Source organism: Lutjanus erythropterus, chromosome 8 (assembly GCF_056507025.1).
Source record: "Lutjanus erythropterus isolate fLutEry1 chromosome 8, fLutEry1.hap2, whole genome shotgun sequence".
Taxonomy (NCBI): Eukaryota; Metazoa; Chordata; class Actinopteri; order Lutjaniformes; family Lutjanidae; genus Lutjanus; species Lutjanus erythropterus.
In genome coordinates, this window is record NC_139324.1 from 21,011,549 (window position 1) to 21,038,178 (window position 26,630).

A 26,630-nucleotide genomic window follows, 5' to 3' on the forward strand; every position below is an offset into this window, starting at 1 on the left:
CAAACAATATGGTGTAATCCAATGAGACAAAGTAGCAACTTAATCCATTCATTAATTTTTGCATTCTTCAACAGGAATTCAATGAGGTTAAGGTTGTTTGGGTTTCCAGATGAGAGCCCTCACGCAATCCCGAGCCCTGATGACTTCTGCATTACTAGAATGATGCGGCTGGGACTGATGGAGCTGAGTGTGTCAGGAGGCATTAGCCTTCACAGCCCAAAGCTGGTGGACAAAACCAGACTGCGCCCCCTGACCCAATCCACCGCCAAGTTACTGACCCAGCAATCATGAGAGAATCAGAGAAGGGAGGCGAGAGGAAAGGAGTGATGCTGTAAAGGAAAGACAAATGAGTTGTGAGAAAAATAACATCAGTATACATTCATTTTGAGAGACAAGGCAGAGAACAAGAGAAGGAAAGACAAATATTGAACCTCTGACTTTTCTGCATGCTACCCAAATCACAGGAAATGGTTTTAAGGGCTTTTTTCCTGTTCGGTTCACTCTGATTCCCCCTCTCTCACTTCATTTAACTGAATTAATGAGCAGGTCCAGCCAGACCTCAGAATATTAACTTCCTGGGCACCCGTTATTTTGTTGAGGGATTGAGCAGTGCTCAGTGATTATGGGGATGATTTTACAATAAATAAACATGTTTACTTTGGTTATTTTTAAAAGGACATCAGTCTCAAAGACATCAGTGGATGTGATATGAACTGTAAGAAATGGAGTTTGAGTGTCAGGAGACACATTCAGCTCCAAGAAAGTTTAGGATGCAAATAATGTTTAATATCTACACCTACAAGATTATCAAAGTTTTTTGTGACTCATAAACCAACAGTAACTCATTTGGGGAACATCTGGCATTGATTTGAATGTAAATGGGGAAAAATGAAAACCGTTACTCAGGGCCCAGAATAGAAGTTTCAAAGGAGTACACTGCAGCTGTAGTGTTGTTGTAAGAGAAGAGAGTATTTCAACACATTTCCCTTGTGTCTGATGACATATCATGGCCATTGTGTGAATTATTACAGTAAATATATTACAGATTTCTCCTTTAACATATTGTTTATTATATTTTAATCATGTTTAAATTCCTGTATGAACTCAAACAGCCATGAATTCATGATATAGCTGATTTATGATAATATGAAATAAACACCTCAGTGACTCATGTCTCTCAGACGGTTACATCTGGTGTTACCGGCGTTCCAGTGTGAGCTGGATGTGAGCTTGTGAATGAATGTTCCCATAGTACTCCTCTCAGCACTGTGACACGGAACAAACACAGTGGGATGGTGGCCTCGCAACACGACACTGGTGGACCGAGAAACACCTACATCAGAGAGGACCTAAAGCTGTGTACACATGGTTCACCTCAGGACAGGCCTGCTTACAGCACAATGTCAATGTCGGACTCCCTCTGTGCACTCTGTTGAATGCATCTCTGTGATGGTACAGTAGACAGTGTTCCCATAGCATGCTGCGGGCTATATCATCCAGGATAAAGCAATATAGCAGTAAAAGCAGCTTAAAAACACGTGCTTTTATTTAACAGTGAAACCCAGTGGCGAGAATCTGCCTGCTTATTTCCATATGTTGCACATCCCATCTGATTTATGAAATGATATGAGTTCATTCATTATTCATATTGGTAGTGGAGTTATTACCATTTTTCCCGTCAGGCTTGCCACTGACACCATAAACATTATGAAATCACAGTTCGCCCAAGGCGTTGCTGCCGCTGTGAAAAGTGGTCACAATTGACTAGTTAGCACAGGCGTGCAGTACACTGGAGACAAGCACTAAATGCCATACAAGTGACCCGTGAATTTTTAATACAAGCAAAGTGGTGACAATAAGACAAGTGACAGAGAAGAAAAAATGACTGAGGAGCTGAATATTACTGAGGCATGATCTGCTTAAAACTGCGGGCAGAGTCCTGTTATTACTGTGCCCTGAGCTAGTACAGGAGCAACAGTACATTAAAGGCCATGCCCTGAATCTTTATGCAGTCCAGGTCCCGAATGTACTGTACTCACACCAGGACCCAACATGCAATCAGCAAGTTCCTTTCACGGACGTCCTGTACGCAGAATCATTTTAAAATTAATAAGAATTTCACACCGCAGCAGAGTTTAGTTGTAAGGTAATTTGTCACAGGCTTATCACGGTCTATTCATCACTGATCAAGTAATTACCAGAATGAAGTACAGGATAACCCCCCCTTTGTCCCCCCCCCCCCCCCCCCAGCGATGGTCAGCCTGTAAAACCAGGATGTGTTGGCACCTTTATGATATAAATACTCACACACCCTGGGCATAAGAAAGCTGTCAACAGAACATTTGTTTTCCATTTTTCACCACCCAAAGCACTTCAAGCTGAGGGAGAAAAAAGGAGACAAGGCGTTAAAAATGTACCGCAACACTAACTATTTTGCCCTTTGGTGAATTTTGGTGCTTAAACAGATGGGGCTCCAATTGGTTCCCCTTTTATTTAGTGCAACAGGATTGTCCGAATTTCCATTCAACAAGCTCTCACCTCTGCACATGCTTGGTTGTGGTTGGCACATGCAGATTAAAGGCATAAAACAAGTATGCTGTGTATTCACACATGCTTGGTTTTGTATGTGTGCAGACCAGCGGTGGAAGTTGTAGATTACAACTCCCCTTACTATAATTAAATCATTTTGGGTGACTGTACTTTCATGAGTACTTTTTTCAAGACTGTAATTTTATTTATACTTGTAGTTTTTTATTTTGTTTTTTAAACAGTGCAGACGTCACAATAGAGTGTAATACAATACATTGTCACCCTCCCCTGGAAAAGGTGTTCTCTTCAACAGAGATGGATGTGGGTCACTTTTTTATACTTTATGTGTGTTCAGTACTCTAAGACAGACAGGCAAACGAGATACTGAGAAAATACTGGGAGGTAAGGGGCCATCCAGCTGACAGCAATGCATTTTTTGCAGCATTAAATGCAAGATTACAGAGTTTCCTCTGATGACAATCACCAACTTTAAAATTACCAAGCAGACAGAAACACAGAGTGGGTGTTTGAATGATCCCCAAGCATGATAGTAAGGTACTTAGTTACTTTTAAAATCACAATTCACTACTGTGTAGGCTGATAATTTGAAATAATCCAAACCTTAATCTGCATTTTTGTAACCAATAAGGCTATGGGATCACAAATGGGAAATGAAACCCATGACATGTGGACGGAACAAAAAACAAAACGCTGCAGCAGGTGCAGGATTGGAGAGGTAAGTGTGACTGCTGGTCAGAACAGTGCAGAAGGACTAAACTGAAGATTAAACTAAAGATTTGGAAAAACAGAGACCCCTTAAATGCCTGCTGTAAATAATGCGTTAAAGTCACCGGTTAAATAGTAAATAATACTCAGATTAGTGTTTGAGAAGAATACATTTGAACTTTCACATAAAAGCAAAGTATTGTATTATAATTTATTATTAATATAATGCCTAGCATCGGATCATTGGGGGGGGGTGTTTTCTTCATTGTTAAACAACTATCATTTCAGATAAAAATCTAACATGACTCAGAATGAAACCATGTTCATGGAAGAGATAATGTATTAATTTGTATTCATGTTATCTTCAGTCACATTTACCGACTTGCCTTCTCACTCTGACGCATATCATGTTTTCACAGAAGTTATTGCAATTAGCAGCCAGTAGTAAACACACAAATTCCGATAACTGCATTCAATTCTTTTGGTACCCACATCTGGGAAAAAACAACAACAGACTATTATATGATTTTGCTCGCAGCTAATCACTGCAAGGATTCATCATAAAAAAGAAAAAAGGTATCTAATGAAGTACTCTGTTGATATCAATATCACTTTAAGGGTACTGATATCATCATTTTTAAAACAATAGCCAGCTTTAAATGTCAGTACAGAACTCAACAAAATGTGTCTGCATTTTAAGACATTTCAGTGCAGATTTTCAGTGATGTTTCCACCACTGGAGCTTATACACACACACAGCAGCTGCTGCTATTGCTGGTCTCTCTTAATGCCCATTCATCACTAAACTTTTCTCTGATTGAAAAACACAAGTGCATGTCAAGTGAACTGAAAGATAAGGGGTGTCAGAGGTGCGTGAGCTGACCCACGCATGGAAGTAAGCTGTTATGACCCCCCCTCCCTCCACCCTACCATAAATAGATCAAAGCACATCTGTTTCTGTGTCCAGCAGCCACACATCTATAATTGCAAACTGGCCTTAATGGCTTAGAGCGACCCATCAGATGCTAAGCAGTTTGGACACAGGAGAGGCTAAAGCATATGAGCGGAGTGCAACCATCAGTAATCGTTGGACAGGGAATTCTCTGGAGCCACAGTGGCGGCTGTCTGGTCTCTAGTGGACTGAAATAGATATCACAACTTCAGCCCAGGGATGGAGGCCCTGAGGGGCCAGAGCTGACCACACAGCTGGGATTGTGAAGCAGGGGTAGACCAGTGGTCAGAGGCAGGGATGCCACTGGGATCAAAGATAGGTGTGGAGGAAAAGTTGGCTAAAGATTTAGGCTGGAGACGGTGCATTCAAGGGATACAAGAAAATGAGTTTATCAACATAGCAGACACCCAAAAGGTTGTGTTTTAGGAAAAAGAGAGATGCCAGAACAGTTAATGATTTGAAATGAGGTCTGGGAGAGTCCGAGCTGGTCTTGGCTGAATGGATTAAGCGCTGAGTGACGAGAGAAGCCTCAAGTTGGCCAGTTGTCACAGTGTGACACTGATTCGGCCTAATGAGCGTAGTGCTGTCACCGCACATCTGCCTCTTATTCACTTGTAGAATCTGGCAGACTCAAAACCTGCTGGAGTCACTGCAAGATGCTGGAACTCGAGACACCTCCACCTCACTGCATCAGCCCTGGTTGCCTGATTACCTAACAGGAACCGAACAAAATAACTTAAAATCAAACATAAAACAACAACAACAGCACACAAACATTTTGAGTCATGTCTTGTCATCCAGCTAGAATGACAATAAGAATTGTTATAGTTGACAAAGACTAAAAAAGTTTCAATGACCGACAGCAACACCAATTTTATTCTAAATTTGAAATAAACTAAATAACAACATGGTTTGACAAGTTTCACTTGTATTTCCAAATATTTTTTGCTTCCAATTGCTAATAAATTATATTATTTCTTATATACAACATATTCTTTATAAATTATCTTTTTTATGATCCACATAGACATCAAACCTAATTTATTAATGAGTGTGACTTACATGAAGGGTAAATTCTCACTCAGCTGATGCCCTATAGGTATCTTACATTTATTTCTGATAACAAATGCCACACTGTCTTTGACTCACTCGATATGATTCAGTGGATGAAATGTTACAGTAATGGAACTGGAGTGTATGAGGTAGATATGAGCCTGATCTGTTGATCAGAAGAGACAACAAGACAACGAGAAAGACTGTATGTCCTGTATGTGATAATGATGATTAGGTCGTGGTGTCTCTGATCTGCAGAGGACAGCAGTCCTCCCATCTGTCCTGACTCTGAAGGCGTCTCTGTAGTACCGAGCAGCTACTCAAAAATTCCTCATGGGCATCCTCGTGGAAAATAGCACAAAGGTTTACTAAACATCATTGTGGCGGTGGCACCAATTATTGTTAATATACATCAAATAGCCTCGGCCGAGTCCGAGAAACAGACTGATCACTCCAATGACGGCAACTGTCAGTCTGCTCCCCAATGAGGAGAGCTGTTGAAATAATTAGTCCATGCCCTGTGAATAAAACAATAATACAACAGCCGAGATGACATCCAAAATATGCACATTGCCTCAGATGACCTGAAAACCTGCCACGGCACGAACCGTGGAACAAGGCCACGTCTTCAGCCCGAGTCACTGACCACAGATGAATACAGGCTTTGTTTAAGTGTAACATGTATATGTTGGAGTAACATCAGTGATAAGGAACAGTGACCAAAAACACAGCAGTTGTTTGGATTTCTTTTGGTTGACCTTATGTTTGTGAATTTTGATCAATAAAATTTCATGTTAAGAATTTTCTGCACTTTCAAGCTTTCATTTCAGGTTCCATTTAAATTAAAATGGAGTTGAACAAGCACTGTATTAGTTCTCAATTTGCACATCACCCTCAACATTAAATCATACCAGAGACAGCAGAAAGACACAATAGAAAACCACATCATATTTAAATATGTACCGGATTGGGCCAGATTGCTTTGAAACTTTGTCAGTTACTGAATTCAAATTACATGGTATTTTTGTAATAACATAATAACATATTCCATTGGATTACAAAAGCATGTAACATAATTTTAATACTTTTGGATTACTTTAAGATTACTTCAAAATCAAGTGACTTTACACTAAAAAATTGTAAAATAAAAAAAAGGTTTTTTTTCTGTTTTAACATCTCACAATATTTTCAATGTAAAAACATGCATATGGCATATTCAGCATTTACACCTGGTCGAATCAAATGACCATAACAGAAATCATAGACTACTGGCAGAAACTGCAGGCGTACTGTGTTTATTCTACAACAAGTGGGATACTGCTTTTGTTATGTTTGTTTATTTATCTATTTTTTGTTGTTGTTGTTGCTGCTTTTTCTTTTATCTAGGGCCCCTTGGTGGTCTTTGCTCTTGTAACACAAGACGAGCCTTTGCTCAAACTGTTCACCTAACTTTTTCAGTGTAAATAAAATGTAATAAAAATTCCATTATACATAATAAATCATCATCAAAAAACAAACACAAATTTTAGTTAAGTGACTATTTACAAAACTGGCAACCTGAGTGTCAGACACACTTTTTATGAGTTATTAGAGCACTAGCTATCATGAAATAGAAGTCTCATAATCTTAAAATTGCCATATTTTAAGGATTGAATTAAAAAAAATAAAGTAATAATTCAATTACACATTTTTAAACTATAACCTGTGTTGTTTGTAATATGATTACATAATCCTGATTACATGTAAGCCACTGCTACCCAACCCTATATATGTATACTAAACATTAAAGACAGTAAAATAAATAAATTAATTAATTAAAGGCAGCAGTAAACTAGGAAATTATGTCAGAGCTCAGAGCTGGAAGGATTGTTTTACTGCAGATCCTGAAGATGGTGCTGCTCAGCTGCATTTCTCATCTCCTCAAATTTTTGAAAATAATTTTAGCAGAAGAGGTATACACCCAAAACCAAACTGCATGGAGAGGACAGTTTTGTAAGATCTCCTGTTCACTGGTTTCAGATCCTGTATCAGCAACGTATCCGTGTCGCTTAAAAAGTCCCTGGCCAGGTCACGTAATCGTTACCAGCCACTGAGGTGCTGTATTTTATCTGACCTCAGATTCACCTGTGGAGGAGGAAGGGTTATTGGTATGAGGACTAATGATGTATCAGGCTAATAACACAGCAATGTAAAACTGAATATCCCAATCAAACTGTGTCATGTGTCGGTGCAGTAAGTTTCTGTTGTTGTCAGTATGACTGCCACTACTTCTTGGTGTTGACAGCAATTTCAGCGCTGTACTGATTTTTCAGAAATCACAAACTCAGAATACACCACTGCATATGTTTGATTTAATGCTACATTTGTTCACTTGTTTACCAAACGCTGGCAAATGTGGATGTGGGATTCTAATTATTTTGTTTCAGACTAAATAGGCCTGTTCCCAGCTAAAATATATACTCTACACTGCACTGTTCTAGTGGATTATGGGTATGCTCAAGATTTTTTTGGGATGTGAAAAACATACAGCCCATGGACCTGAACTGCCTTGTCAAAGTGTCCAATTTAGCCCACTGGACAAGTTTAAAAAGTGTAAAAAGTTGCAGACAAGACATTAATTCCAGACCAGAATACAAATTCTCTGACAAACAATAAATACTTATTGTGGTTATATTTGAAGATACACAACATTGGGCAAAATATTGTCAATCAGCAGCGTCCGTACGAAATAATCAGACTTCTCTCTGAAAACAACACTGGTGGAGTCCTGTTGTTAGGGCACTGCCAAAAGTTTTTGATTTGTGACTGGTTTGTAAGGAAGAGGATAACGTAAAACTACTACAAGGAACTGTCATATTTTGATTGTGGAGGCCTCTGTGGACAAAACCAGTAGTGTTTCCACCACAATAACCAAAAAAATGTAACTTAGAAAATGAAAGTATCCAAATAAAAATATTCTTCTGCTTCTTTTTAACTGGCTAACATAGGACTCACTGTAACTCACTGAGGCAGCTATATAGAAATAGTTGATCTCCTCCTCCAGATGGTCTTGTTAAATTATGTCATATAGAGAAATGAGAAATAAATTCAGACTGTTTCATAAACAGTGAAAAAGTCTGTAGCTTTATCCTTCTTCCTCATTAGTTTTGACTAGTTGGAGTGGCGATGCCAGAGTTACTATTCAGGGGAGAAATGTAGGGCAAATATAAAAAATGTCTACATCTCGATGAGTTGTTAAAATCATAAAAAAGTAGAATGCTATGCTCTTGTTCAGTTCCAAAACACACTATATTTTGTAATGCACATATAATGGCAACCAAGACATTGTTGTAATTGTACTTACTTTCAGAAGACATGTCAGGCTCTTCACCATCAATTTTGTGAATGAAAGGTTCATTAATTGTCAACATTTTCAGAATGTGCTTATACGTTTTTTTTTTAAGTATTGTTGTCAGAGAATTTAGCATTTCAGTTTAGCATGTTTCCTCAATCTCTGATGGTATGTGGTAGTGATTTTATAATAAATTACAGTAAATATACTGCATATTTCTCCTTTAAAGGTGTTGTTTACTTATAGGTTATTATACAATGGTATATGGTCCATTAACTAAAATAAGTTTGACAACACTTGGTATAGTGGATGCCGTTTGTGATTTGTTATGTCAAGAGTGTTTTTTAGTATGTTTTTCATAAGAAATGCCTGGTTCAGATCGGTTAGATCTATGTTTTGTTGTGTTTAAGCAAAACCCTGAATTGATCTCAGTTTTATACATTTCAGTGCAGTTAAGTGATTCCTTAGAAAACAAAAGTGAAGTTCTTTTTTAAAAAGGCCATTGCACTTACAAATGAAGTGACATGATTTTTTTTCAACCCTGTTTTGCTATACACTGCTTCCTGGTTTTAATGTACATTAAAGTATTTTTCCACTGCAGTACAATATCGTTAAATGACAATGATACCATGTCTTGGTCTCCAGCAGTGGTGTAACCTTAAATGCTTTCTGTTCAGAACTGGATGTGCGTTTCATTGTGCTGCATCGTTTTATTTGTCTGAAGCTACAACAAAGCATTTCTCTGTCACAATGTTTTTGATAAAATGCCCAAACCCAGGAGCAACTTCTAAGGTACTAAAAATGATGCCTCTGGCACCAATGATCAGACCACTAAAAGTCACTGAACTCAACTCTTTTTCAAGTCATAACAGTCAAGACAACGCTGGATCCTTCAATTTGTACAGACTAATCGCAGTACCATCTGTGGGTGCTACGGTGAGTTGTTTATGTGTGTGATGAGCCCATTAAACTGATAAGTTTATGTACCGTGAGTCTTCCCTAAATATGGAGGTTAGGTGGAAATCACAGCATGTTCATGGGTGTGAAGTCACGAGCAGTTCAAAAGGACACCAGGCACAATGAGCTGGTGTGTGTTTTTCACAACCAGCTACACTAGTGTCAACACTGTGACATGTTCGATTAAGAACGAGTTGCTGTGAATGAAAGGGATTGTGGGCATTCTTTAAGATGCTGTCCATATAGACACCTATGATGACATATAATAATGGGCCCTTCACACTCGCACGGTGTCAGTCAGCACAGCGACTCTCCACTGCTCGTGCTTTGCTCTCGCACCAAATAAGCCATGTAGGCATGCGGAGCGGTACACCAGTCTCTGTGAAGCAAAGGGTTTAAAAGTGTCAGCTGAAAAAAAAACCAACAACAAATAGCTCATCAGTGGTAAAGGTGACAAGCATGAAGCAAAGTGTGAACGGAGAGTCTTCACGCGAGCGTGGTGGAGCAGGGGACAGGGCCCGAGCTGGGCAGGCGCCGGCTGATGCATGGGTGGGGGGGAGATGGTGATGATGAGAACAGACACGAGCCACATGAGGCCCCCTGACAATGCAGGAGTCCCCTGCGGTATGTCCAGCAGTCTACTTATGCACGCACACACACACACACACTCACGAATGCACGCATGCACACAAGCACGCAATTTTAACACTACAGCAGTGAATTTGTATGATAAGACTATTAAATTACAAAAATATAGAACATAAATGTGAAACTTAAATGACAAAAAGTGTTTAAAAGCTGAAACATTTTCGCTCAAATTAATTTCGTTCTTCACTATGAAATGGCACTGTATTATTTTGTGTTTCTGATTCGTAATGATTGCACTCCCTCTAGTGGTATTATGTTTGGTAGCAGTTTACTCCAGAAACCTGCATTCCAACTGTACACACACATATACAGTGATTTTCTATGCCTGTGTACGGATAGGTGACAAATAAAAAGAAAAAGAAAAAATCTGAACAACTGATTTACAGGGGTTTTTTTTCAGTTGCTAACATGCATTGGTCAAAACTGAAGTTAAACTGTCAAACCACTTCACACAGTCAGCAAAAGAGAAGTCTGTGTGGACCACACTGAAAATCATCTTCCATTGCCTTCACACAAATGACCACATTTCCCTGCTAACACACTGTTTCCAAAACTGTTAAAAACATTCAAAACAGAGTGATGGCAAAATGCATTCTGCAGGAACTATGTTGAAACATGTAGAAAGTCTTACAGGGACTATTTACAATGAGATACAACAAATGAAATAATTATCATCCCAAACACATGCAAATTCAGTGGAAAACCCAGATGTCCTATTTGTTGTTGTCTTCCAAACAAACAGAAGGGGATGGTGTGCAGTACTGTACAGCATGACTTTCTTTCTTTCTGTTTTTCACAAGTAAATTACTATCTGCAAAGATAGTGAAAAAACAAAGGCAAATTACTGCATTTCAGATTCCTGCTTGTTACATATACTTCAGTAGAGTCGATAAAGGTTACTCTTATACTCCACTGAAAAACTGATTTATTTAATAAATCATTCAGATATCAAGGATCAAAGTTAATCATTTATGTAATGCTACCTGTCGTTAGTGTTTTTTTTGGCTTAGTGTGTTATGAGTGACATCATGTGCTTTCTGAGTGAGAATTGTCAGTGTTTGACTCAAACCAACTTATTTTGAGACATGTTTGGTGTGGTTTTGGTGGTTTGAGTAAGTTTTGGAGGTCAGATAAACTGAATGGCCAAGATGCATGTTGGTAATGCACTTCTGAAAAAGTGGCTTCCATACAAATCACCAGGGGTCACTGAATAGTTTGCTGAGTGTGAATGTAAATCATTAACTCTGGCCTTCCCAGTCGCCAGATATCAAAACGTCTATGGGAGATTTTTGCACCAGTGTGTTAGACAGCACACTGTGCCATTATCACCAGAAGCAGTAAGTGAGGGAAGACACTTTGGAGGAATAGTGTTCATTCTTCCAGTAGAGGTCCAGAGGATATCTATGCCGAGCATTAAAGCTGTTCTTGCAGCTCATGGTGGCTCAGTACCTTACTAAGACACTTAATGTTGTTCTTCTTTTGATTTGCCACCCAAATGTATATGTATCAGAATCACCAGTACTAAAAACCCATTGTTCATCAGTAGAAAACAACATTGCTTTTTTATTTGGCTGCTGACTGGGTCAACAGCGGTACAGTGAAGTTGGTTTGATAAACCAGATTTAAATTTAAACTGTGCAGGCGAAGTTTCATACACAATTCATTTTGGCAGCGAAAAACATCCCAAATTTGGTTAGGCACCATTTGTGGAACCACGCTGGCTATTCCACACATGTTGTGGACACCAGAAGTCATTCCTAGTTTGCCTCACCAACACACCACTGGTCCCCCTCCACCATGAGGGTGCCTTTAAAACGATATGCCTTCTGGGGTGTTCTTTTATGGGCTGCAGTTGCACCATTGACTATTGTATAATTCTCTTCAAATCAGTTTGTTCCCCCTTCTCCCCCCTTTTCAGCCCACCCCTGACTTAACAACCAGAAAAAGGTCACATTTCTGAGAAGTGACTTCCATGCATGTTCCATGCTGGGTCGTCACTTTCAATTTCCTAAGACCTTTCATGTCACACACCTATCAACCCAGAAAACTGCAAACACACTACACACTACCATGTACACCACTTTCATGGTGCTGGTGTGATATATAAAATAGAATAAAATATAATGCAGTTAGACAAAAAGTAATATATTTTAAGCAGTCCTTTTGACTGGATTTAATTATCTATAAACACAGGGTTACTCCACTCTGTGAAAAATCATACAGGAATTTTGTGGAACATAATCTTTTCTCAATAAAGCCATAACAAAGAATCTTTAAGTGGTTATCAAACAGTTTTGATTTATTTCTGATGCTTCTATTTGAACTACGTAAGTTATCAGTTCAATTCAGTCATATGTAAAAAGAGGCAGGAGGAGATTTTTTATTTATTTATTTTTTTGTTCACAGAATTTTATTTTTGATGTTTATTTTGTGGTTGTTATGGTTGAAACACTACTGCTTTTGTCCACGGGGGCCTTAAAAATTAATAAAATATGAAAGTTCCTTGTATAACATTACGTTAATATACAAATATTATTTCAAGTTAATTATACTTAAGATTTCTAGTACTCATTCTCAAAACCCCTCAGAACTTATGAACATGAGCTCTTCTAACTTGAAGTCTTCTGCCTTGGAATGATGAGTTGAATGAATGAATGTGCTGCACACCCATTGCTTCTGAAGAGATATGATCAGCATATTGGTGCACTTTGTTTAAGAGTTAAAACCTTTTTTATAGTTTGAAGAAAACATAAGTCATGCAAACTTGCTGTGTCTTTCTAATACACATAGAGATGACTCATGGTTGTTTCGTTTACAGTAATGAAAATGCTGTGAACCATTCAGTTCCACATGATGTCTTTGTGCTAATGCTGGAACAAAGCAGTTTCAACAGGAGCATCTGAAACTGTAAAGGAAATCAAATTTGCTTGTAATGCTCGGCAGTGTGAGTCATTGGTTCAACTTAATATCTTATGCTTAAGGAACGTGCTTTATGAAGTAGAACTGGGTGAATATCAAGTGTATGTAACTAGAGTTTGCTTTGAATCAGTACAAAATACTTCAACTTAAATTTAGAAATTTAAGGCAGCCTGAACACTAACTTTTTTAAGTTAAAACAATTTTCTTATAGAGGCATTGCTGCAGCTGACAAAATTTTGTCTTTACATGGAGATATAATATGTATTATTTAAAATGAAAATGGGTTCTTTATTAAGGGAAGTGAAAGTGCATGAACAGAGGTGATTGTATCCACTTTTCACATCCTCCTGTTCTTGTTCTGTATTAAACACAGAGAGACCCTCAGGACACCCGGTGAGCGCTCAACAAACGACTGTCTTTTCCTTTTCCAGTGCATCATTCAGATGGTATACGTGTGATGTTTGACTCCGTACACAAAATTAATGGAGCATGAAATGTAGGCCTGAAGTGTAGCAGGCTCCGGACCTGCAGGTGACATTGTCTACATGAAGCTCTCATTTTGACCTAAGTGAGCTGTATTATAACCACATTTGACTGGTGACAATTAGTGACCTTTTGCCTATTCAGCAGCCATCCATTTCAATTACACCAACCTGGAAAGCTTTGGTGGGCGAGGGAGACGAGATACTGCAGTCACTGTGCTTCTACTGTACTTCTACTGTTAGCTTGGCCACTGTACTGTACTGCTAGTCTTACAAAACTTTGATTAAGCATGCTATTAGAAAATGTATCATATTTGTATTTCAGTTAAGGTTTTAAGCGATAACAATAAAGTGTTATGTTTCTTTAACATCTCTGAAAGGTCGTGTCAATGTGAAATGTTCTGGGCAAATGATCTTTTACATTAATAATAATAATAACTTAATTTATAGAGCACCTTTCATAACCACCATTTCAAAGTGCTTCATAAACAGGGATAATTAAAATCAAGCAGGTGAATAATGCATTACAACACCACAATCACAAATAACACATGGAGCAGATAAAATTGCTAAAACAATAAATAAATAAATAAAATAATGGATAAAAAATATACATGAAAGATCAGATAAAGTAGGTAACGGATAAAATCAGCAGGAAAAAGCCAGACAATAAAAAATGAGTCTTGAGAGACGCCTTAAAGGAGGGCAGTGAAGTTCTTGACGTAGTCTGTTCCAAAGGGTTGGGACCCCATTTCTACAAAAGTCCTGTCATCCTCAGTCTTCATCCTTGACTGTGGAAAAGCTAACAGGGCCGTAGGCTACAGGCAGGCGAGAGGTGGATTAAAAGCTCTGTCATGTCGGTTGATGCCATACCAAGCAGGACTTTAAAAGTCAAAATTAAAATTTTAAAATGAATTCCTAAATGGACAGGAAGCCAGTGAAGAGGAGCTAAAAAGGGAAATGTGACAATGCATTTTAGACATTCTGAAGCTGTGTAATCAGAGAAGAAGCGATAAAGACCTGAATAAGTCTGTTTCTCAGGTGGAAATAACACAACAGGGTCTGTTATTTTACATGTGACTCAAGAGTGAGGTTTTGATCTAGAATAACTCAAAGGTTCTTAGCTGATGGTACAACATGTTGCCCTAGAGAGTCAAGAGCAGGCAGAACTTGGTGATATGTGTGCTCAGGGTCTTTAATAAGGATTTCCAGAATTTCTTCAGGAGTTAAGCCAAAGAAAATTTTCGACCATCCAATCATTTCTAGCAGTTAAGCAGTATACAGCAGAGCTAACTTAGCTGATTCCAGTGGTTTACTTAATAATGTGGACTGCATGAAGAGTATATGAAAAGAAAAGAAAACTTTCCCTAGACTGGAGCCTTGCAGCATCCAATACTTTGATAATACTTACGAGGGGTTAAAGCCATCAACAGACACAGCAAATTTTCCATTAAAAAGTATGAGTAGAACCACTAACGGTCAGTTCCAGAGATGCCAAACCATGTTCTCAGCCTTTCATCAATAATGCTATTATCAACTGTAAAAAGTGATCAAGCAGAACCAGCACAGAGCCTTCGCCTGCACCAGCCTTCATTAGAACATCATTGATGACTCTTACCAGAGCAGTCTGTGTGCTGTGTTGCCTCCAAAAATCTGTTTTTTGAAAATGTTCCTCCTGTTTTCAAATAACTGATCTGAAACATTTTTCTCTGTTGAATTTTTTTTTTAATTTTAGGAATGGAAGTTTGGAAATCAGCCTGTAATTGCTATAGACAGAGGGATCAGAACCAGGTTTTGGAGAACTGGCTGGACACAGCAGTCTTGAAAAAATCTGGAACACATCCAGAGAATAAAGAACTGTTGATGATCAGAAGCAGGCAAGAGGCTACACTATCTAGAACTTCTAATAATAATTTGGTATTAGGACCTGAAGGTGTCATGTGTGAGGCGGTTTCAATTAATTCTTGGATGGAAATTTCATTAAAGACATGTTAATTATCCAGGGGAGGCGTTATGAGTCAGCTAAAGAAGTGGGGGTGTGAATATTTGATCAAATGTCCTCAATCAGTCTATGAAAAAGATTCAAATTAAATATCTGATTAAATAAAGTAGCTGTCACTAAAATAACAAATACGTTGTGACAGTGGGGTAAACAGTTTTGTTTGCTGAGGAGAAGCAGCTGCATCTTCCTTTGCTATAGCAGAATCGTGTTGCCACATTTTTACCACCTTAACTTTTCTTAGAACCAAACACCATCTTTTTTTCGGTTTAGATTGTTCACAAGTTTTTAATCTGTCTGGGGGGTTGGTGGTTGAGATGCACGTAGACGTGACATTCTTCAAACTGTTAGTGATTCATCTACACATCACAGAATTTTTGACAGTTTTGCACAAGCACCAGCAATACTTCAGCTTCCTCCTATACATCTTCCATCAGCTCCACTTGAGGCCTGCCTGCCTTCACCTTAGCCACATAGAGCACCAACTTAAGAAACCTCAGAGGCAGAAGCGCAATATAAAACCTCGCACTCTATCACTTCATCTAACCTTTCTCAAAAAACATGCTTCACCCTCTGCAAGCAGTAGTGCAAATACAAGCACCGTTCTATTAAACTTGACACTTTGACACTTGACACTTCAACAGATACTTTTGTGTAAAGCATGACAGTTTGTGCATTTAATCCCTAGCCTTGAATATTGTCATGTGCATGTACATTTCTTAAATAGCAACCACAATGAAATGGATATTTAAAGCATGAATGTGATAATTTATCATTCACTATCTTTCAATCTCTCTCGCACACACACACACAAGCACTCTGCAGTGCTCCTGTATTAACCAAACTGTGAGAACTGTGAGGCCTGTACTAATTCTGTCTTTCTTACCGTCTGGAGGTAGCAGCACAAATCTATTGATGTCTGGCAGATACCTCTAAGTGGTTATCTGCAAACCACCAGAAGCTCAATTCATCAACTCATACTATTCATACACTGTACATGTACATGTATCTATCAAACTTTATTTAGGTTGGCTATAGGTTGGGTGGTGGTAACACTGCAACATGGTAGTAGGAGTCACAAGCTCACCCATAATGTATCCTGGTACATGTAGGCACCATTGCAAGGCTCTGTGAGGAGGAAAACTCAGTTTTCTTGGTCAAGATAGCAGCAATGACAATTTTATTACTTCACTTGAACCAATGTGTGGGACATAAAGCAGTGAGCCAATTCACTACACTCTCCTCTTGCAAGTGTGAAAAATCTATGGTGACTACAAAACATGAAAGACAAAATGTGAAAGGTAATCTCTAGAGCTCAGCTAATGTTCGCTCGTCCATTCTGGTCTGCTGTGGAGACATAACTCCATGCCATATTCTGCCTATAAATCCCCCTAAATCTTATACACTGGATCAGAATCTGTCTGAAGTAACCCAGACAGAAATCATGTTGACTGCCAAGGTGATAATTAATAATAATTCATAATTCATAATACCGTTTGTCAGATTTGCTGACAATAGCTAGCAGGAGAAACACCATTACCCTGAAAAAATACAGATTTCTCTTCATTTGAACATTGTTGGAAACACAACTCAACAAAATATGTAACATACTGTATGTCTAGCATGTTCAGAGATTTTAATGCAGAAGTATTACCAAATCATAGTTTAAACAGAAAATAAACCATAATTGAATTAAAATTGAATTGAGGGAACTATAAATCACAATTGTTTGAAAAGTGTCAATGAAAATCTATTCACCAGACTACTGTGCACAGTGCATCAACTAACTGGGTCACAGTATGTACGAAGTATGACAGACATATGATGTCAAAGAAAAGAGGTGGGACTGAGATACTGCATTCACACTTTTCAGAGGTATTTAGGGTGTTGCAGCTCTGTTTACAGCCACAATCACTTGACTAAAGAGTATTAATAGCAACAGACCTTGGGCAGCCTACCTCTTCCTGTGAGTACTCTAAATTATGATGACGTTTATCTACAGCTCAGTGGACTATTGTTTCTTGTTCCCCTGATTAACTATTTAACCATTTCACTTTTTGTATTTTAAATGGTATTTTAATGTATGTTTGCACCTATAAAGCATTTTGAATTGCATTGTGTCTGATAAGGTGCTATATAAATGAATTATCCTTGCCTTGACTTTGCTTATGCTAACAGATTAATTTCCAGTGATTTATAATATATATTATAATGCTTTCCTCAAAATGACAGGTGGGATGGCAGTTGAAAATATCACCCTGGACTCAGCGCAAAGCTCTGCAAACCTGAGTGACTGTGATGTGTTTGTTTACCAAAGAGCTGCAGTGGTCATCTTCCCCATTTTCTACTCTGTGGTTTTCATCATCAGTGCGTGCGGCAACAGCTTGGTTCTCTATGTAATCTGCCAGAGAAAGCAGAAGTTCAACTCCACCTCCATCTATCTGGTCAACCTGGCTCTATCAGACACCCTGTTCACACTGGCGTTGCCGGGCAGAATTACTTACTACATCCGCCATTTTGACTGGCCCTTTGGTGACTTTCTCTGCAGACTGACCACACTACTCTTCTTTGCAAATACCTATGCAGGTATGTTGTCCATTTGTTGTCCATTTGTTGCCAATATGGCATGAGTGTGTCTTAATATCTCCACATCAGGTTCAGATAACAATTCTTCCATTCTGAGCAATATGTCTGAAATATATCAAGATTTATACAACAACAATATGGGTTTAAGAGCTAATTAAAAATTGCATCAAAACCCCATACACTCATAGTATATGAAGTATAAAACACTTGCCGACCAAAATATTCTTATTCTTATAAATAAGTATCAGAATGGGGCCTCGATGCTGAAAACACCTTGATTGAAGAGGAGTTACCATGGTGATCTAGCCAGGTTAAAAGAGAGCCACCATTGTGAAATTGAAAACTGGCTGTAGACTCAACATACCCTCTTACTCATTCATCTTGCTTCGTAGTACACCCCTCAGATCTCTGCCTTTGGTTGTTATCTCTGAAATTCTTAATTTGTTTTGCAGTTCTGTTCTGTATGTGTTAAGCATGAACTATATTACAGATTTGTTATATTTCCCCCAGGTATTGGCTTCATGACCTGTATCAGTCTGGACCGATACCTGGCCATGGTGCATCCACACCGGCTGCAGTGTTTGCGCAGTGTGAGGGTGGTGCGCAGGGTCTGCTGCCTGGTCTGGGCTTTGGTATCCCTGCAAATAGCTCCTCTGATGTTCCGCAGCATGCTGCACGAGGACCAGGAAAGACGAACCTGTATGGAGTACTTCAACTTTGAGGGCTCCCGCTTCACCCCCTATCTCCTGCTTCTGGCCTGTGCTATCTCCTTCTGCTGTCCACTTGCCATCATCATGGGCTGCTACGCCAAGATCAACCTGAAGCTGCGAGCTGCAGCCAAGCAGAACTCTGTATCTGGTCGATCGAGGAGGAATCACAGGGCAAACACCATTATTCTCCTCATCCTCCTCACCTTTCTCACATGCTTCAGTCCTTACCACCTCAACGTTATGCAGTTTATGGCCAGAAAGATATACCACCAGCCAACCTGCGAGGAACTCAGGGCCTTTAAGGTGTCCTTACAGGTAGGACCTCATTTACTCATGTGATTTCAAAAATTCCACACAGTTCACCTGTTCATAATCTACTCTTTTCCTTCCAGATTACAGTTTCACTAATGAACTTCAACTGCTGCTTGGACCCAGTCATCTACTTCTTTGCCATTAAGACCTACAAGATGCGAGTGTTGAGTCTGTTTAAGGACTATCTGTACACTTCTGGTGCCTCCTCCAAAATGACAGCTGAGAACAGCAGCAGCAACACCTGAGAGAAACCACAGCTGAGCTTGGATATATATCTAACACCAGTGCCACGGAGAAGACCTAGTTTACTCTGTTAAACTCAAAAAGGCCTATTTTTAGTCACTTGTGTTGATGCTTTCTTTGGAAATGACTGACGAGTCTTTGATTTAGGATATTCTCTACTTGCGCGTTGTAGTGTGACATATATCTGTTTTACTGCCTGCACCTCTGTTTAATTCCTGTCATTCCAGTGCCTCCAACCCTAGTGATTTTTCATCATTTTTCAAGTTAGTTACTTAACTTGTTAAAGGTTGCTTAGTACATATTATTAATAGTATTTACCATTTTTGTATATGGTTTTTTTGAGCATTTTGATAATCACCTCAGTGTCTTAATGTTAACTAGCTAGTTAGGTTTGTCATCTTCATTCAAACTTGAATAGAAACAAATTCAAACTCACCAACGTTTTGGTTCCCCTTCCACTGTTCCAACAATCACCAGCTCCTACTAGAGTTGGCGTGTATGGCCAGAATATGTTCACATCCATTCCAGTGTGCTGGTGGTTTTCAACCAAACAACAGTTAGTGATTGTTTTAGCTGTGGGAAGACAAGGCAAGACATTTTTGGTGAGTTTTATTATGTTTCTGTCGAGTTTGAAGATGACACTGATAAAATCATTGTAGGTTGGTGCTATACTGAGTTGGTGCTAACATTGCTAATGGATATCTAGCTAGGATGATTATCAGAATGCTCAAAAACACTATGTACAAAACAAACAGTAAACACCACTAACACTATGTACCAAGCTAACTATGGAAAGTGAAGCAACTAACTTAATCCTGAAAAAATCACAAAGTTTGGAGCCAAAGTTAACGTTACCAGGGTTGTCAGGAAGTAAGCAGACATTTAGCTTATAAATAAATAAATAAAAAAAAATCACACCACATTGTGCAAGTAGAGAATTATCAACTATGCTTGTACATAGCAAATATCCATAAAAATGCAGATCAAAGTGGCTCATACCCCCCCCCCCCCCCCCCCAAAAAAAGAGAAAACTGTATAAAATGTGTTGTCCTAAATCACTTTTCTTAATTTTATTTTTATATTTTACATGATGCTGTATCTTATTACCTTTATTTCCTTACCTTTCTCATTATTTTTGCTTTTCTTGTTGTGTGTGTGTCATACAATAGTGATCATTAATTTAAACAAGTGTCTCGACTATCAACTACATAAATGAGCTAAGCTATGTAACAAATGTTGTGGTCATTAATGCAGCATGGCAGCAACTTTCACTTCCTTTGTGTCTCAGCCACATGATTTGGCATGTGGGAAAACCCCTCAAAAATATTCCGTCTAAGTTCACTTTAGTTTATCTGTAATGTGTTTTCTTCGACTATCAAAAACATTATTCTTATGTTCTCCGCAGTACTGTGTATGTTTACCTTATACGAGAATTTTGGATATGTCAAAATGAGAACATATCTCTTTCACACCCACATCTGAGCTCTGTGTGGGAGTGCGTAGATGAATACAATCACCACTTCCTCACCCACCTTTCCTGCTCCCCCACAGAGGCCTCATTCCTGTTGGGTCCCACATCTTGAAGTGTGGCTGCTGTATGCGTGTGTGTGTGTGTGTGTTTGTGTGTGTGTGTGTGTGTGTGTGTGTGTGTATGTGTGTGTTACAAATGTAAACAGGTGCACATTGTCTGTTTATAGTGCAGAGTCCCATATTTAAATTTAACCTTTAACATTTGCCGGGTTTTCGGAAAAGCTGCCCTATCATTTTAGAAGAAAGTAATGAAATTGAGTCATGAAATATTAAACTGATAAGAATGGTAACTGATGAGTTTTGGAATTATTGTGCTGTCAAGTTTGAGACAATAATATGCATTAGATAACAATGGTGTAACCACTATGAAAAACATAACCACAGCCTCTACTCTCAGCATGTGCAGTGGATGGCAAGCACGGTGTAGCTGATCCCCAAAAGGACTTAACACATTACAAGTATTGGACCTATTCAAGGTGAATATTTCCAAGTGAAAACATTTAAAGGGAGAAAAACAATGGACACAAAGTTTTTTTATGTACCTCAGGAGGGAGTGTCACAATTTGAGATGTTGTAAATTACTCTGTGTTCTACCCAGTAAATATGAGCTGAACCAGAGACGGACTGGTGAGTGGGAGCATCGGGATATTTCCTGGTGGCCTGGCAAGCTGACCGGCCTGGAGTTTCAGGCTAATTTTAAAAACACTAAATGAAATGGATAAAACAAAGAGAAAGCAACAAATGGCAGCTATACAGTCCCCCAGAACAATAGATTGTCAACCTCCCTGCCTACTTTTACCCTGATGGTATGATCTCTGTCATCACATGTCAAAGTGTCATTTGGCGAATTATGTCACCTTTAATGCAAAGTAGACAGATCAGATAAGATGTCTTTGCTCTGACAACTTGACATTTAACTGTTGACTAATTGAGCTAATTAGCTAACGTCAGCTACAGATAACACCAGACTGTGGTTTGTCTACTTTAGCAACAAGTAAACTACCTAACTTGGTTAGTAAAATCAGCCAGATACTGTACTCGGTTTTCAAACTGGCTCTATAGCTTTTAATGACATCTTTATGACCAAGTCCAAATGGTACCACTGACTTTGAAGTCCAGGAAATTATTCATGAGACTGTTACAAAAGATTTTGACAGTTTAATGATGACATCCTACCACTGGGAACATTTTTACCCTCCTGGTGTTTTCAAATACACACAACTCTGTTAAAATAAAATCCCTACTTGTCTCAGTTCATGATTTTACCTAAAATAGGTTTATTAATAAAATTATAGCCATTTATACCTCAAACTACCAATTAGTCATTTTTATCCCTAAAACAAGCAGTTGTGTGTGTTATGTCAGGTTGCATAGCAGTAGCTGTTCAGTCAAGATAATTTTTTGATTGCAAGACTGCACACAGTCTGTGCTTAAAGTGGGCTATTAAGACAGCAAAATCAAGAAAAGGAGCATAAAAAAAGAAACATAAATGTCCAAGCATTGCTAACAATGTGTGAAGACATGAGTGAGAATGGAGAATTTGATCAGGGAGAGATATCAATGGTGAGTCTGTCATTTTCAGCTGATGAATCATCTTCTTCATAATTTAGGGTTTATGTCATGTTTTAATGGTTCAAGAAAGCTCTTCCTGATTAGATTAGAATCTTTACAAGTCCAAAATGTGTGCTAGCACTTCACTCCAGGTCAAGAAATATTATTAGCACACTTATAATAGTCTCATAATGGTCTGTGTCAAACATATACACATAGGACACTATGATGTGATGTTAAAACATAAAGCTAAACTTAAAGATGACATAATTGATTAAATGATACTTAATGACAACAGTCATAAACAATCCTAAACAATCATCCTGACGATAGGTGTCAGAACATGGTTATAGCAGCATAATGAGGGTCTTATGCACACGGCTTCAAATGAAGTGTTACCAGATATTTCAGCAAAAAGTTCACAGTATTTATGGCCCGTTGTGAATGGGGTGAACGTGAAGATTGGTTTGGACTGACATTAGATGCCTGGCCTGACTTATTATCACAACCCACCCCTGACCTTAACCTCTATGCTCTGCAAAGCACCTCCTTCAACACAGTCACAAGTATTTTGGAGACAAAACGGAAGAGGTTTCTTGAAGATAAAGATTTCTTTGAAGACAAAAGGCACAGTATCAGAGAAGAGTCAGTTGTTCTGCAACACAAAAGCATCTACAAAACGTAAGAGAAACTAATCAGGAAACAGGATTTAAAGTTGTAGTTGATGTTGTAAGTTTGGAGGATAAACAACAACATGACTAACTGAAAATGTTAAAAGTCAACTTCTCACTTGTGTGGGGAAATTTGGTGCTGTGTAATGCTGCTGTGTGTGTCACTGCGAGTGAACTTTCTCACAGTGCATGCAGACGTCTGACCTTCTGTTAATATGAAAGTATGAATTCTATACTTAGTATGTACTTACTGTCTCTTAAGTGTGTGCGCTCAGAAGTGTTGATGGATGGCAGCAGATACAGTGCGCTAGATACAGTAAACCTGATGTTTTGCTACTTGATTTTGTTGTTGTTGTTGTTTGTTTGTTTGTTTTTTGGCTAGCAGCTAGCTTAATATTCTAGATATTGTTATAGAAACTCATGAAACATGTTTGAGGTTCATTAAGATTATTGTAGCATCATTCACAAACTACTGCTTTGATTTTCTTGAATTATTGCTGGGCTACTCCCAGTCTTCATACACCATTCATCCAGAAACCGTCGGTATATGAACCTGATCCTGACCTGATCTCTGAATCAGAGAGGGAAAGATTTACTTTTTCAACTAATTTTTAATTTGATACGTCACACAGTGGGGCATTTCAGAATGGTTTCACGTCACCGCAAGTGGCATTAGAGAAATTCAACCACACGTAAATACCCACAAACCAGCTGTGTTTCCTGTAGACAGAACAAGCAGTGTTGTGAACATGAAAGTTAATACCAGAAATTTTCTACTTAACGATACATAAGATAAGATATGATAGACTTTATTGTCCCTAAGGAAATTTGTCTTGGATACACACATTCATACATACATACAAGAAGTTCATACATACATACAGTACGAACACAGAACTATCACTAGTCCACAATCACACACACTCAGTACCTACACTACATGCACAGACACTGTCATCAACCAACAAATTGCACACTGCCCATTTCACAACATGTCTGTTTGACGTAGTCGTGTGCTATGTGGTTTCTTCTCTTTGCTCTTGTTCCATCATATACCGCTTTGTCCCTTCTTATCAGGCTTGCTTAAGAACAATGAGTCAGACATTTCAGCTTGACTGGTTCTAAAATTCTTGTTACACTTGAGAATCAAAGTCCGGCAAAGCTGCTTTAGTTTTTATGGCCCTCAATACTAAAACAGCACAGAGCCAGGACAGTGACTTTAAATTCTGGCACTGAATTTGATTTGGCATTGAAAGCAAAACCTGAACTTAAAAAGAAAAGATTGGCATTGAAATACTTGAGGAAAATAATCAGAATATCTTATTAAAAAACACATCAAAATTGAAAATGATATCAAAATAAAATAAAATATTTATATTTTTGTTTTATAATGCCTGGGTGTTATTTTTTTTCAGTGCCAATACATGTTTCAGTGCCAGTACAACTTTTTTCCTGTGCCAATATTTCCTTTTTCAGTTCAGGTTTTATTTTCAATGCCAAATTTTATTTCTGATGCCAAAATTTAAAGTCACTGTCCTGGCTCCATAGAAGAGCCTCCCCAAGGACCTCAGATGTGCTCAGTCTCTTATCTCTCTTAAAAACGGTCTTAAATCATTTCTTTTTTAATGTTGCCATTTATTTTATGTTGGGGTTTTTTATGTTTTTGCAGTAATGTGCAATAAATCTGTGCTTGCTGTGAATGGCAATAATTATTATCACTCTTAGTATTGTCATTAACATTATTCATATTATTCTTTTCATCACAGTTCCCTCTCTCTCTGCCTCATCCTCACTCTTCTTGGCCTTCCTTAATCTTCATGTAAAGCACATTATGTTTTACACATAAAAAATCTTTTCTTGCCTTGCCCTTTGGTCTAAGCCAACTTTGTTGTTGATACACACCCATAGGTGCTTGTTGGATTGCAACATTTCCACTTCCTCAGGCTGGATAGTGTCAGTTTGTGGCTTCTCACTCTACCATCCACTACCAGTTCCTTTTTCTTACTGACATTCGGCTGTATGGTGGTCTTTGCACTGCCTGACAAAGACCCCTGTCTTTTGTGCTACTTCTTATAACCTGAGGAGTCATAAACCCAAACCCACAGCTGAATCCTCCTGACTGTTTACCTTAAAGTCCCCTTAAATATATAAAGGATTTTAAATGTTTAAATAACAAACAACAAACATAAAGTCAAATACAATACACAATTATTTGTATTTGCTTTTTATGTATACATTAATAGTGTCATAATCAAATGAAAAACGTGCTAAATTACAGTTATTTAGCCTTTTGTCTCTTATAATTGAATAAATTGTTTTTCATTGTATTAATTTTTGATTTGTTTGTAGTTTTAAGAGATAGATTGGACTGCAGGAGGCTGTATAAACAGGTGGTTAGAGGGATCTTCTTGACTGAATTCTCAGTAACTGTTCACAGCTAAACTAATTAGTGTTTGCCAGGTAGCATTAGCTTGCAGTAAACAGCTGGTTTAATGAAGAATTATAAGCTCAAAGATTTGTACAAGGTAGATAGCTAGAAATGCTGCATGACTGACTGTGTTGCTGTGCATAACATTACTGATAAAAAGTATATCTAGAGTCCTAGCCATTAGCCAGTTAAATAAATAACTTAACAACAAACACTCACGTATAGCAGGTCTTTCCTCACAGTAATTTTCTGAAATTCAGCATTTTGTTGTCTTGTCACAACAAAAGTGACAGTTACAGAAGTCATGTGATGTACGTATCGTTATGTAACTTAACAGCAATGCAATGTAACATAGAACAGCACACTACAGTAAATTAACACAAAACAACTGGCAAAACAAAACCAACAAAACAACAAATCTTAGCACTTGACAATGTAACAATAATAATGATAATAATAGTGATGCAAAACTAATAATAATTTAAAAAAAAAAAAAGAAAGAAAAGAAAATGAGAGTTGTAAGCATATTTTAATAAAAAGGTAGGAATATTTTCAATCCTTTGTTTCTTTCTTTATCTACATTAAAAAAAACTATACCAGACTTCATAAAACTTCCCTTGATAGTTATTGGTCCTTGTGATTTGAAAGAGGCAATATCCATCATCAACTTAAACCATCATCAAAAACAGGTTTTGTCTGACTCTTCCAGTGGTGAAGAACAATCCTCAAGGCACCAATAAATCCTGCTAATGCAAGTTCAGATATTTGTTTGGACATACCTGGTGGTAGAAGACACCCACCCCTTAATAAGCACTTACTTGCTTTCATAAAGGAGAAACAAATGAACAATCCCACAGTAAATGAGGAAAAGTTCCTTCTTCCTTTTCACACCTCCAGCAGTAATTATTCTGGATAAATCCCATCCTTTGAAGTTTAACCAGGATATAAGATTTATAACTTCAGTAAACATCTTAGTAATGAGATTATGTCTCAATCGCCAGTT

The 26,630-nt window shown here is 38.2% G+C and overlaps 1 protein-coding gene across 1 annotated transcript; it reads left to right on the forward strand.

The window, feature by feature from the left end:
* Nucleotides 1–17,794: 17,794 nt before the first annotated feature.
* Nucleotides 17,795–19,551, forward strand: LOC146322781 (G-protein coupled receptor 183). Its single transcript, XM_084724054.1, has 3 exons — nucleotides 17,795–18,182; nucleotides 18,693–19,207; nucleotides 19,285–19,551. The coding sequence occupies exons 1-3, from the start codon at nucleotides 17,822–17,824 to the stop codon at nucleotides 19,447–19,449; spliced, it is 1,041 nt and encodes a 346-aa protein (XP_084580180.1). The 5' UTR covers nucleotides 17,795–17,821; the 3' UTR covers nucleotides 19,450–19,551.
* The last annotated feature ends 7,079 nt before the right edge of the window (nucleotides 19,552–26,630 follow it).

What these genes read in the sequence shown, in the direction of transcription:
- LOC146322781 (XM_084724054.1), top strand. Translation starts at nt 17,822, where the DNA reads ATGACAGGTGGGATGGCAGTTGAAAATATCACCCTGGACTCAGCGCAA. An exon ending in CTTTGCAAATACCTATGCAG is followed by an intron (nt 18,183 to 18,692) that starts GTATGTTGTCCA and finishes TATTTCCCCCAG; the next exon opens with GTATTGGCTTCATGACCTGT. An exon ending in CCTTTAAGGTGTCCTTACAG is followed by an intron (nt 19,208 to 19,284) that starts GTAGGACCTCAT and finishes TTTTCCTTCCAG; the next exon opens with ATTACAGTTTCACTAATGAA.